General features: G+C 34.0%; 1 protein-coding gene and 1 long non-coding RNA gene across 2 annotated transcripts; one reads left to right on the plus strand and one right to left on the minus strand.

The window, feature by feature from the left end:
• The first annotated feature begins 1,028 nt into the window (after window positions 1-1,028).
• LOC109075710 lies at window positions 1,029-2,084 on the plus strand. The gene is made up of 3 exons (XR_002015255.2): window positions 1,029-1,234; window positions 1,769-1,870; window positions 2,036-2,084. It is a non-coding gene; the product is annotated as an uncharacterized LOC109075710 (long non-coding RNA).
• A 3,238-nt stretch (window positions 2,085-5,322) lies between these two features.
• Window positions 5,323-14,045, minus strand: LOC109075705 (collagen alpha-1(XXIII) chain-like). Its single transcript, XM_042769932.1, has 17 exons — window positions 14,007-14,045; window positions 13,310-13,378; window positions 13,055-13,078; window positions 12,008-12,061; window positions 11,770-11,814; window positions 11,522-11,602; window positions 11,387-11,440; window positions 11,228-11,293; window positions 10,671-10,697; window positions 9,972-10,031; window positions 9,753-9,824; window positions 9,424-9,450; window positions 9,290-9,343; window positions 9,072-9,158; window positions 8,688-8,756; window positions 7,638-7,676; window positions 5,323-7,060 (listed from the first exon to the last, which is right to left on the minus strand). The coding sequence occupies exons 6-17, from the start codon at window positions 11,540-11,542 to the stop codon at window positions 7,010-7,012; spliced, it is 627 nt and encodes a 208-aa protein (XP_042625866.1). The 5' UTR covers window positions 11,543-11,602; window positions 11,770-11,814; window positions 12,008-12,061; window positions 13,055-13,078; window positions 13,310-13,378; window positions 14,007-14,045; the 3' UTR covers window positions 5,323-7,009.
• Between the last annotated feature and the right edge of the window lie 48 nt (window positions 14,046-14,093).

The raw sequence follows: 14,093 nt of genomic DNA on the forward strand, positions 1-14,093 counted from the left end.
TGGAAAGGAATATAACAAAAATTAATAAATTCATAAATTCAAAAATAATCAAGAAGATTGTTGTCATAGCAATAATAATTAAAAAACTCATATGAATTGTATAGCACTGTGTTCCTTTTAGGTTGAATTCTGTGTAGTCATATACTATTTATAATATGTACTGTATAAAAAAATGGTTGTTTGTGATGATGCTGGACAAGAAAGGGTTTAAATTACATATGGTGCTTTCTTTTTGATTTCTTAAAGCAGAGAAACAAATATCTTCTTTAACTAAATTTTTAGATAACGCTTGATTAAATGTCATAAATGTACAGATATTAACCCAGGGAATATATTCAGGTTTAAATAACATATAAACATGTAAATGTGTATCTTAAGTTTATAATTATAAGTAGTAGAATTTTTTTTTTTACTGTGTCAGTTATTTGGGAAAAAAAAATCTCTGGACAAATCATTATAGTTTCTCCTTGCATAATGTTTTGGAGATCTATGACCAATGTGGTTTTCCTTCAGATTTTTCATGTTGTAGTTAAACTGTTATTTATTCATACTGTTAAGTTTTAAAATGTAATGATGCCTTAAAATTGAGTTTACATGAATGTTATTTTATTGATAATGTTAACACGAAAATGTTTATGTATTGTGAATGTAAAGAAAAAGAGCCACTGTCATTTTATTTGGCTTAAATTTTAGTTTCTTTATTAAAAAATAAAAAGGTTGTCCTATGCAAAATGTTGCCTTCCTTGTGACGTTAAAAATTAATTTTCATTTTATCTTTAATCTTCATTTGATTCATCTTATTTTAATCTTTAATCTATCTAATAAATTAATATTATTTATATTATTATTTATTTTTCTTATTCTTGTTATGATTTTCAAATAAGAAAACTGGTGTAACTAAATGGTAAAATGGTAACTAAACTGCTAAAACAAAATTTAAAAAGAATTGTTGACGCCTCAAAGACAAAGTATACATTCAAACGTGTGCCGGAAGTCAACGCCCTCATCTGCCTGCGGGGGACTTTTATTTAAAAACTTCCTGTCCGTCATTTGCAGTACGTGTTGTTCTGTTCGATAGGACACCCTTGCGCTCGCTTTCAAAGCCCCAATTTAACGAAGATTTTTCAGTGTTTTCCGACTTCATCAGCATACCACCAATATTTAATTTAATAAACATGGACCAAATGGAAGACCCCGCTGGATCGGATAATAAACGAGCTATAGAGCGGAAAAGGTAGGTTATATCTTGTAAACAGCGGCCTGTTTATCGCTAACGTTACCAGCGCTCGGAAGCCTCTAGTGTTTGGATCCAATCAACCAAAAAACAAAATAAACTGAATCAATATATCGCTGTTAAATATCAAGATATCACAAATCACTATTAAATGTTGCACATTAGCTGTTGGGAACGGATAACGTTAGGTATTTCTCATCAGACTGGTGTAGTCCTACCTCGTGATAATATACAATATTATATTTATTTTCAAGTACAGTACATTAGTCTTCACTATTTATTTTATGTTTCTTTTTTCCCTGGGTGGTGATAATATACAGTTTCCGTTAAAAAATCAATTTTTCCCTGATATCTAAGATCTTGTTGAACTAGCGCGAGCTGCATAGACATGCGTCATGCTGTTTTGCTGTGTTGCTATCTTTTATAGTACTATGATAATATTCCATGATAAAAGATTTCCCATGGGTGGGACCTGCATTTTTATGACGCAGCACTGGTTACATATTAAACCGCTGGTTTCTTTCTTATTTATAGGAGTTGAAGATGCCAAAGGAGGACTTCAGAGAGGACAAGCTTTCAACATCAGCACCGTCCATCACTTTGTCCCTCCTCTCATCCCCGTAACATCAGGCACAGGTGGAAACACTGTTTCACAGCCACGTTTTGTAGTTATAGATTGTGTTCAGATATATGCAATTGGATTTGTGACATACAACAGAACAAACTGCAATGTAATATATTATTGTTAGTAACATTATTATTAAGTAATATACTGATAATTTATCTCTTTGTCCCTGACAGGCACTGGTTTAGTCCGAGACCTCAGCCCAATACTCCATTTAAGTCCAGCAGTTTCATCACAAGTGTTTCGATGGGAGGTAATGAAGGAGGTGGACAGGGAGGAGAGCGATGGAGCCTCTTCGGGGTGCGGCCCATCGTGCAGAAATCCCCCACTGACCCAGGATCAGAAACCAACACACCTGGCAAGAACCTGTTATATGGATAAATTATTTTAGGTTTTAAAGATGCTTAATTATACCCTTAATTAAACCTTTATGCAATGTTTGTTCTGCACCAAGTTTTTTATTTTTATTTTGTTGTGTCATTAACTATATGATTGAATATTATACTATATTTATTTATAAAAATTGCTTCTTTGCTAATATTTGTACTTTTTACACTAATATAGTGTATATTATCACCGGCATGAAGATGATAAGAACATTAAAAATTGTGTATATTGTGAAAAGTGCTGTATACATTTTGGGAAATTCACAGTAAGACCAGGAATGTGTTAATGTAAACATTTTTTCCTGCTGTTTCCATGACTACAGGGGGATTCATGCTGCAATCGATTGGGGTTCAGAAGTCCAATACAATAGATGGCATGAAAACCCAAATAAACCTCACAGTTGAAGATCCCGCCAATTTAAAATCTCCCAAGATCGAGATGAGCGGCGAGGACGGAAAGAAAACATCCTGTCACAGACTGAGACACAGAGACATGAACATTCTCACTCCTTCCGGCTTCTGAACTCCACAAGTCTTGAACTCTCCTAAGCTTCCTCGCCTTTTATGTACACATTATAGCACAAAATGGCATTTTTATCTAAATTAGTGCCAAACTTAATTGATAGCTGTTTTTATGCCCCCACCCACCCCAAAAAGACCACTTTTTTAACATTTTGAATGTTTTTTTATTATTATTACTGTGTGCTATGAAAAGGTGATTGCTTTTGATTATTGTGGTTTAAATCTACCACAGTAAAAACCTATAGAAAATATCAAGTATGCATAATTATCAGTATGCTTGTGATTTTAGGTGTGAGATGCGCTCACAAGTACATCCGTTAACAGTAAATCTGAATTTTGTGTACCATTTTGAATAGCTGGTGTATACTTGTGTAAACATGTTTCAACAGCATTTTGCATTAGATTGATGGATTTGATCAGTGCACGTGTTGTAGTTATATAGCACATCGACAGAATAACATACTGTTGCGCACATCTTTTTATTGCCACTCTAAAACATGCAAATCTAAAAGTCAGATTTGACTAAACAGTCAGGTATCCATCTTTCCACATAGTTGAAACATGTTTAAGTGCCACTTTTGTGACTTAACTGAACTGCTTATTTAGTTCAGGTTACTAATTTATTTTATTAATTGATGACATTAACGTGGTATTTTATGTTTTGTGGTTCCCCGTGTGCAATAAGCAGCATTGTTTGTATCAGCATGCTGAAAGCACCTCATTTCTATCACTGGGTTTCACACAAGTCTTTTTTTATATAGTTTTGTGTTATTTTTTCCATTATTAAACACAACATTAAAGGACTATTTACATGGGTTGCTGTACATTCTGAAGCTGGAATCATTTTATTGTTGCTGTTTTGCACATTTGTAGTGGAAATGCTTTGGCTTTATAATATTCCACTCTGTTCATGTTTTAGTTTGTTTTCTGTTGTGCTTGAATCTGTTTTTAGTATGTTATATTTTGTAAGTTCAAAGTGGTTTTGCATCTCAGGCCAAACTGTTTAACACCAGTCACGTGTTGTATTACCATTATATATTACCTGTTCATATTGCTCAGTTTGGGTATTTGATTCCTATAATAAAACATTGCTGTCAAGCACAATAAACAGTTTTGATTGTGTTTGTGTTTGATTTATTTTGACATTTTAATCATGTTAAGTTTTTTGTTTGTTTGTTTTATTTATTATGATTATTTCAACATGTTCCCTGGGGTTTACTTATGTTTAATTTTTTTTTTTTTTTTTTTATGTAAACAGTGTTTATAAATGCTTCTGGAAGTAAATTAATGACAAAACTCTTTTTAAACAAAAAAAAAGTATCTTGAATTGCAATAATTGAAGAAGAAGAAAAAAAACATTGCATTAACAGTGCTTTAAATATTTCATATTCGGCTGAATGTTCAAATTCGATTCTAACTCAATAAAATATTCAATGCTGAACATCCGGGAACTGCAGGAACAGCACTAGCAGTAGAGTACCCGTGCATAATTTCCATCTGCTCCTATCTTATAAAAGACTGAAAATTTTGTAAATGGAGTACTTTGGGAGGTGAATATATATGAATTTTTTTAAGAATGAAAATGTGATTTTTTTTTTTTTTTTTTCAGTTGAAATAAAGTGAAAATTTTCACAGCTTAAATGTACAACCATGTTGAATGACAACCCCAAGAAATACAAGCCCTGAAAATACAAAGCATTAAATATGAGAACTGTTAATGCAATGCAATTCAACATGCTTATTTGTTTCAAAGACTCTTGTTATTGATTTACTTCATTTTCAACCCTCATTTGGACCCTTATTATCCATTTTCGAGAGGTGGTCCCTTTAAGGCTTGACACCAGTTGTGATTGGCTAACATCATTGCATAAACATTGCAACGCCCCCTGGCTATAGTGCATACGTATGAGTTTAAAAAAACATTCCATCCAATTAAAACCACAAACAAAGCATTGCAAAACTCTTTACTTACGGTTTACTTACAGCTGCTGTTAGATCGCATTCAGTTGGCTGCTTTATCTTCCAACAAGACATTCTTTACGAACTCTCCATTACACTGTGCCTCATTTACGAAACAATTATTAGTCAAATGCTCTGAATAAACATATAATCTGCCTACAAGATGTCCTGTTGTCATCAGACTGTAGCACGTGGAGTACGTCAGAAAATCAATGTGCAACTGAATACCATAACCAACATACAGTGGGTTAGATTTGTTTTTCGCCTCTGGTGTAAAGGTGTCAGCTGATTACACACACGTGGGCGGGGCTTAAATATAATTGTCCACGTGACGCCACAGATCACGCAATATATATTTTTTTTTATTGATTAATAAATGCTTTATTTATAACGAGAACGATATTTATGCTATAAGATTAAACTTGCAGGTTGTTTCAATAGTAAAAAAAACCTTTTATATGCCAAATGCTTCATAAAAAAACAGCTTTTGTCATGACCTGTTTAATTACCTTGGCATCTAAAGTCAACAGGAAACTGCACTCTTACTCATTACTTGCACAATGTGACATACTTCCAAGTGAAACAGAACATTCATGCAATGATGAAAAAGAGCAGGATTTAATTACATTCATCAGGAATTGATTTGATCATGAAAAGTCTCAGAGATAAATGTAAGTTTACAGTGGATTGTGGAAAACTTTTAAAACACCATACTTTTTGACCATGTCCAAGGTCAAATGAAAGATAGTTTACTAGTAACAAACTTTAATTTCTCTTTTATAAAACATCTTTGAAAGCAAACCAATGCATGTAATGTATGTCAGGCAGTCGGTAAGGCTGTTTTCCTTACCCCATATCAACTATTAAATACAAATACTGTTTCAGCAGCAAAATATCTTCAAAATCACCTTTCAATATCTTCAAAATCAAACATTGTTTGTGTTGAAAAAATGAAGGAAAAGAAAAAAAACACCTGTAAAGAAAGTCAAAGAAACAACAAAAAGTTAAACAATAAAATGTTTCCAAAAATGTTCTCCCATTCTGTTTTGTTTCTAAAAATGGTGCTATAATGCTATTGGTCAATCGTAAATCACAACATAGTAACATTGAAACATTATGCCTGCCATTTAACACCAAAGACAGGCTTATAAAAATTCATTAGCATTATCTGTAACATATATTTTAAGCATATAAGAACTTTTACATGATCTGGCCACCAGTTATTTGATTATAAACAATACATATTTCAGAAAAGCTTATGAAGTATGGTTTTAAATCCCTGAAAAAGGATACACCATCATGGAAATGTATGCTGAACATGCTAAAAAAAAAAAAAAAAAAAAAAAAAAAAAAAAAAAAAAAAGGATCTCTTCTGGATGTCTTTTCTCTCTGTTAAATCTTGAAAAACCAAAGAAAGAAAATGAGATTGATAAAACGGAATCTCTAATGTCTTCTTTGCTTTCATTCTATGAAAAATAATAGAGCAATATTTTGTCAAATTAAAAAACAGCCTTAAACTTGGCTGAACTGAGGTTATGAAAACACCTCCAGTTTTGGCCATCTTCAAAAAGCACATCGGTGTATATCATAAATTACTATGAACAACACTATGGAATATGTTTTAAGGATTGTGATGTTAAAAACAATGACAAGTAGTCACAGTCAACTGTATCTCATACAAAGTATCGCAACAAATGTGAGCAACAAAACGTAGATGCAGTAGTATTAAAGAAAACAAAATAAAAAGGTACAATATAACACACTATTCTCGCTCACTATTATGCTGCACTGATTTAAAACAGATGCAGTATTTATTTTATTATTTTATTCTCAATTATTTATGCATTAATAAGTAAATGCTCACCATCCAAAAGTTAGTCTTTGGGCATCAATTCCAGATGCTTTGTGTTTTTACTTGCGGGTTAAAAAAGACAAAAATCCAAGCATAAAACAGTAACACGTAAGAAATAAATCATAAATACTGATCATTAATATTCTCAAAATAATGATCTGTTCTGTATCATCTCCATGCCAAAGCCTCTTATGTCAGGCTGCTGTTGCGGTCCTAGGGAGCAACTGCATCCATGAGGCCAATCCCTGATCTCTCATCATCTCCAAGAGCTCAATTATGTTCCTCCATGAAAAATATTGACCATAGTGAGGGCTGTTTGCACCCTCGTTCGACCTGCGTATTGAGGACCGTCAATATTAACCAGTATTATTGAGATGGCGTCACTTGAGGGACACTCAAGTCATTTAAACTCCTAGGGTTCTTGAAGAACATCAAGGCTTGGAGAGACGTTTCCTCTTGAGTTTTTGAAGCATTCCCTGTTCCTTTAAAAACAAAAGGGGATATGATGCAAAAATCTTGTATTGGCACTAGTTGAGCGGGTCAGTCCAGCATGCCCATGCAGCATTCCGTGAGCACATTACAGTCATCTTATGGTGAACAATACTGTCCATTTATGCTCCAGGAATTAAAATAAAAAAAGGATCCAAAAACCCAAATGGACACCAAAAAAGCAGCATCCGCTATTTGGTCCACAATTTCTGATAAAAACAGCTTATGAAAAAATAACACTGATGAATGTACATCGAAGTCTCTTTATAAAATGTAGAAATATTTAACAAGTGAAAAAGCTGTATGAAACTGCAATATATATATCACATCAATATGTACAGACGACATGCCTCAGGTTACACATCACTGCAAAAAAGAACAACAAACACCAGTATTAGTGATGAGCAAAGCCAAGTCCAAAATAAAAATCCATATGTGGCATGTGAACTGATGCACACTGCGGTCAATTGTTTTAAATATAGGCAACTGTTAATGTTAAAGTCACACACATGAACTGTACAGACATGGTTATGGAATATTCAAGTATCATAAATGTATTTTTTTACTGACCTTGTGCCAGCAACCTGGTATTGGAAGTCCATCGGGACCCTTCAAAGTAAAAAAACGAAACAAAACATGGGTGTAAGAGCAGAGCCAGTTTTCAGTTGTATTGTTATTTTAACAAATTCATGGGTTAAAGTGGTTTAAAAAATTATCAGTTAAATTTTTTACAACTGTCTGTAAGCAAACACCGCAAACAAAATCCTAATAATTATTTTGCTAAAAAAAATACATGAATTTTATATATATATATATATATTAAATTAGTAGACATCAACCTAAAAACTCAGCAAAGAATCACATAGATATTTACATACATGCTTGCAAAACTCATCACAATAATGCTGTGTTATGAAGTAACTTTACTTGCTATGTTACAATATTTCTCATCAAACTTTGTCAATATTTTATACATCAGTTTGGTCTTTATAACCCTAGAATAAAAATGAATAATCTCTAATTATGTGTGTTGTATATACACTATCATTTAAATGTTTGGGTCGTAAGATTTTATAACGTTTTTGAAAGAAGTGTTTTTTGCTCACCAAGGCTGCATTTATTAAATAAAAACAGTACTGTTGACAATTATTATTTATAATATTTTTTATATTATTATTATTATTTTAATATAATTTCTTCCTGTGATGCAAAGGTGAATTTTCAGCATCATTACTCCAGTCTTCAGTGTCACACGATCCTTCTAATATGCTGATATGGTGCTCAACAAATATTTCTCACCATCAATGTTGAAAACAGTAGCTCTGATTCAAGCTTCTTTGATGAATAAAGTTCAAAAGAACAGCATTTATTTGAAATAGAAATGTGATGTAGTCTGTGCAGTTACTTTTTATGCATACAACTTTATGCATTCTTGCTGTATTAAATATTAATTTATTTTCAAATAAATAAATCTCACTGACCCCAAACATTTTATGTACCGGTATGTAAATGGCAGACATAGGATAGTTTAAAAGGATTAGTTAAAAGGTAAAAGCAGTAAGTGTCAGAAATCTGCAGGTTTAAACAGAGCAGAGAGAGAAGCAGGCAGATATACTGTACCAGCGGGCAGGGGGCCTCAGGGGCCCGCGGCCCCTTTTCCACTGCCTCTTTTTTACATCCATCAGCTCCCTGTCAGCGAAGGCACACATATACAATATACACTCCCATAATGAATAAAAACAAACAATAAACACACACTCACACTAGAGAGACCAATCAAAGAGAAACTGAAACAGAACATCAGCCTATAGAAACATACAGAAGAAAGGTGAGGAAAAGTGGAAAAGGGAAAATGATGTCTGTGAAATATCTGTGTTCCCAGATGGGCACACTTTGTTGTTCCTGACAGAATTACCCGGTATGTTTTTTCACCAGATTTTCAGCAGTATGAATCTGTAACACACCAACACATATAAACATCTGAAAAGTAGCTATTACACGCACCACGGGACAGGGCTGGTCCAGACCCGGCGGCCCCTGTTCGCCTTTCTTTCCCTTTAGCCCTCTCTTTCCAACAGGACCGCGATCTCCCTGTGAACAGGAGGATCAACAAGATCATTTTAAGTAAAGGACTATGCACAGTCAGTCAATAAATAAATTTCATGTTTTTTGAACATGTATGAAAGCTTCATTGATAGCCAGAGGTAAATATGCTGCAGTACCCTCTCTCCTTTATCTCCACGATCACCCCTGTCTCCCTTAATGCCAGGAAAACCCTACAATAAAATGAAATAAAAATTACATTGTGATGTATGTATGCATGAATGAATGAATGAATAAATAAATGAATGCTTACATCTAATCCAGCTTCCCCTTGTTTTCCCTATAAAAGAAAACAAAAATTATTTTAGCTACATTTATATTTTGTGTGTGGCCTATCTGGAAGATACCAGTGTAATTTTACTTTACAGTTAGGTTTAGGCATTACATTTGACATTTATCAAATCAAATCAAAATTCATTCATAAAACATTGATAAAAACCACAGAGTAGTTAAAAAAAGAATACAGAAAAAATTAAATAAAATATAACAGATACAAATAATTAAATAAACACTACAAATACATCTGCTTAAACCTAATGGTCATTAAAAATAGTGATTAGTTGAATTTATGATTAGATTTACCTTTTCACCCTTTGTGCCGGGAAGACCAACTAATCCTGTTGCTCCCGGGGGCCCCTGAGGACCATGAAGGCCCTATAAAACATAATAATAGGTATAACGATGTTAGGAGTATGGATAAAATCATAATCATAACATGCAGGCCAATCTTACATCTCTGTAAATATTGCTTTTGTTTTTAAATCCTAGACTAGTGGATTATGGGATTAGATGTGGTCTCACTTGTATTCCTGCAGCACCAGTTTCTCCCTTCTCTCCTTTAATACTCTCCCCTGGATCACCCTATGAGAGATTCAGTACAGCGTTAGTCATGGAGTATGAGTTACTGGATATCTCCAGACATTTATTAGGGAGTTTAAAGGACTTAAGTTCTGTCATGACAGCTCTCGGAGGGATTGGCATGGTAATGTAGATGACAATGTTAATGTATTTGGTCTTGGCAGAATAGATCTGCTACGCTGCTGCGGCAGCGCAAGTACTGAGACTTGCTACTTCCAATACATCCACAACATGCTGCTGTGAGCATGTAAGCAATATTGCTGCTGCAAATATAACATACATTAAATAACCCCCTTATAGCATACATGAATCACCTCGTAGCAGACCTATACAGGTGGAGCTGGGGAAGGTGGAGGGTTTCTGAAGCAAGCTGCAACTGCTACGGTAAGCCCTAGTCATATATTTGAATGCTGAGCAGCGAACTCATTGGCTACCGATACAGGAGAGAACCAATCAGCTGTGCCATGTGATAATGATGTCATTAGGTCAGATTGAGTTAGAATTTCATGCAGAACTCTGTATATAGCTTTCTGATGATGTGTGTTTCATGACAAGACATAAAGTTTGATAAACCACTACATTTAGGAATACATACATTAATAGACTTTGTTTAAAATCTGAATAAAATAAAATAACACCTACTTTGGGGCCTGTCAAGCCACGATGACCCTAAAACAAACATAATTTTTTGAATGATGTTATGATATCACTCTTAAAAGTCGAGATCTTACAGATAAATGTCAAAAAACAAGAGAGAGTCAGGTTAAAGGGATAGTTCACCCAAAAATGAAAATTCTGTCATCATTTCCTGTATGAGTTGCTTTCTTATGCTGAACATAGAAGAAGATATTTTGAAGATTGCTGGTAATCAAACAGTTGGTGGTTCCTATTGATTCCATACTAGGAAAAGAAATACTATGGAAGTCAATGGCAACCACCAACTGTTTGATTACCAGCAATCTTCAAAATATCTTCTTTTATGTTCAACATAAGAAAGCAACTCATACAGGTTTGGAACGACATGAGGGTGAGTAAATGATGACAGAATTATCATTTTTGGGTGAACTATCCCTTTAAGTACAGTTACATATGTGAATGTGAAAAAGCTTGTAAAATTGTCATCAGTCATCATATCAGCCATCAGATGCCATCAACTGAACTGAAAGCATAGTATCATGCATGTCTAAAATGTGCCTCACCATGTATCCAGGTGGTCCTGGTGGACCTGGAGGCCCTGGTGGTCCAGGTTGTGAAATCATCTGAACCTGCCATGACAGTCATAAAATTACATCTAAAGATAACTTTACTCTTAATACTAGAATATTAATAAATGAAAATGTGGGTGCAATTGTTCTGACCAGATTGTCCTCTAGTATAGAGTCTCCTTTCTCTCCTTTCTGCCCATCCATTCCCTATGATGCATTTGATTAATATAATAAATGATAGAAAATAAATGTGAAAATTTAATAGATTTATCACTTTTGAATACTTACAGAGGGACCAGAGAGGCCCATTTCTCCCTTTTCCCCCCTCTCTCCGGGTTCACCAGGCTCTCCAGTGTCTCCCTGTTCACCCTGATGGTCAAATTAATCCAAATATTGATAAGCAACTCATTTGCATGAATCTCTGAATAGCTCATATAGGTTTTATATAGGTGCTTGTCCTTGTAAAACGATGTATATTTATATAAAATGAAACAAAACAACTGATATTCTTCTAAACTGGTTGAACCAATTATCACCTTTTCGCCATCAACCCCAGCAGGCCCAGGCAAGCCAAGTTCACCCTGTTTGGATGAATGAAACATACAGAATTTATATTTCTCCTGATACTATAAATTAGATCAAACTCAGTCATTTAGAAGGTCTCTGAAAATCACGTTCTGTGTGTGGCTTTAAATACAATAATCATGGAACCAACACACTAACTGAGCCGCTCTTTGGGAGTTTAACAGATTTTGATAAAATTGTGAAATTCACCTTTGAACCTTCTTTTCCGGGTGGTCCCGGGGGTCCAGGAGGGCCAGGTGGTCCCTGTTTGGTAAGCAAACGGAACAGACATAATTAAAGCTTATAAAATGGTGTTTTTGCAAAACCCACTTTGCATTTCGAGAATCACAAACCTCTGATAGACCTCATTTTACAACTGCTATAAAACAGGAAATTGTTGTTCCACTATAATTCTTCATGTGAAAACATGTGTAGCATAAGAGCAACATCCTGAATGATGCTTAACAATACTGATGGCATTCTTTGAAGGAAATATTGCTATTCTTTTAACTAAAACATACCATAATTATGGCTGACATTTTTTCATTTCCTTGTCACCATATTCAATGTATCTGTACAATGTGCTGTCACGGTTTGTGGTCCGATACACATTTCAGACTGATTATACTGTTGATAGAGATGACCACAAAGCCTTGCAAATGTCCAAAATGATAAAATTCCAAATTTCTCCTCCTATTTCTCAATTGCAATGTGACAAAACACAGAATTTCAAAGAATGGCATCGTCTAGAACATTTAAACAGACATTATAAATGTAACCACAAGACCCATTTGTTATACAACCCAGATACACACTCTGAGAACAAGAACAACATTTGCAACTAATTGCATCTAATTTCATGAATTTGTCTTGGTACATTACATAAAAAACATACCCAAAAATTTAAAAAAAAAAAAGTTTCATCAATTATTTTTTTTACATTTTATTTTGTCATCCATATTTGGCTTTCAAACCGTTTTATAACAATGTCGCATGCATGCAACCAGCTTTGATAATGATAATAATAATAAACATTATTTGTATAGTGTTACTGAAGAATCGGCATTGACAATTATTTTATATTGACTTACTGAAAATTAATCTTGAATTATGTATATATGCTGAAAATGATAATGGATTGTTTTAAATTCACACACACACGCACACACACACACAGTGAGTATTTGTTAAGGATAATCAGGCTGCATATTCAACCAAAATAACCAGAAATGGCAACTCATGCTACAGTACGGTTACCGAGACACTGATGGTTTTGATGGCCTGCCAGAAAAAAATAAAATAAATCAAGTCTGACTTAAATTTCGCAATACATAATGGCATTTGGTTTTAATATAACCATGAATTTATAGTCATCTGTGGTTTACATAATTGCATAACAGGAAGTCTAACCAGTAACATCAAATTTGCATGAATCCAGATGACCGACTAGCAAAAAAGAACAGTTGTTAGGAAGTTTTTCTAGCAATTACCATCAATAAAATCACAGCTCACCTGAAAGGCATCTAAGAGTTTGCCATTGAAGTCAATGATGTCACCGGATGCTGATGTGCCTTTCTCACCCTACCATGATAAAAAATATGCATACAGTAGGTATGTTTATGCCTTTTTACGATTTTATTCAATTTATGAAGGTGCTGTAAACTACATTTTTATCCTATCATAATTGTACAATACTACAGTATTTTTAAAATGCAACTTAGATTTATTATACATTTTAAAAAAAATGACCATTTCATTATTGGAAACTTCTGAGTTTCCCGTTTGTAATTATGACTTTGTGGTGGTGTTCATGTGCATTCAACTCATAAATACGATCTTTCCGACATGACTCAAATGCACCATTAGCTATTTTCTTGGAATATTCGAGAATTCTGATTCATTAGCCACTATGACTCAATAACCTGAAGAACAACAAAGTATGGTATTTGTGCTACAAACCAGTGCATATTTATGATTATGACAGTAAATTAAAATAATAAGTTAACAAATAGCTAATAGTTAAAATATAGTTTGCAGCATCAAGCAGCATAACTGATTGTTTTTGTACAGCTAAAATAACTGGGAGCAAGAGACACTGGAAGCCTCGTATTCAAGTTATGAAAGTCAGAGACAACAGTCTTATCCGTCAGTGCAGCATAAAAATCAAATGAGCACATTGTTAATAAACGTATGATGCATCGTTCCTCACCGGTTCGCCCTGGGGCCCTTGTTCTCCAACATCTCCCGTCTCCCTAAGAAATACAAAGCTCAAATCAAACCAAACCAGTCAAGCACA

Source organism: Cyprinus carpio, chromosome A14 (assembly GCF_018340385.1).
Source record: "Cyprinus carpio isolate SPL01 chromosome A14, ASM1834038v1, whole genome shotgun sequence".
NCBI lineage: Eukaryota > Metazoa > Chordata > Actinopteri > Cypriniformes > Cyprinidae > Cyprinus > Cyprinus carpio.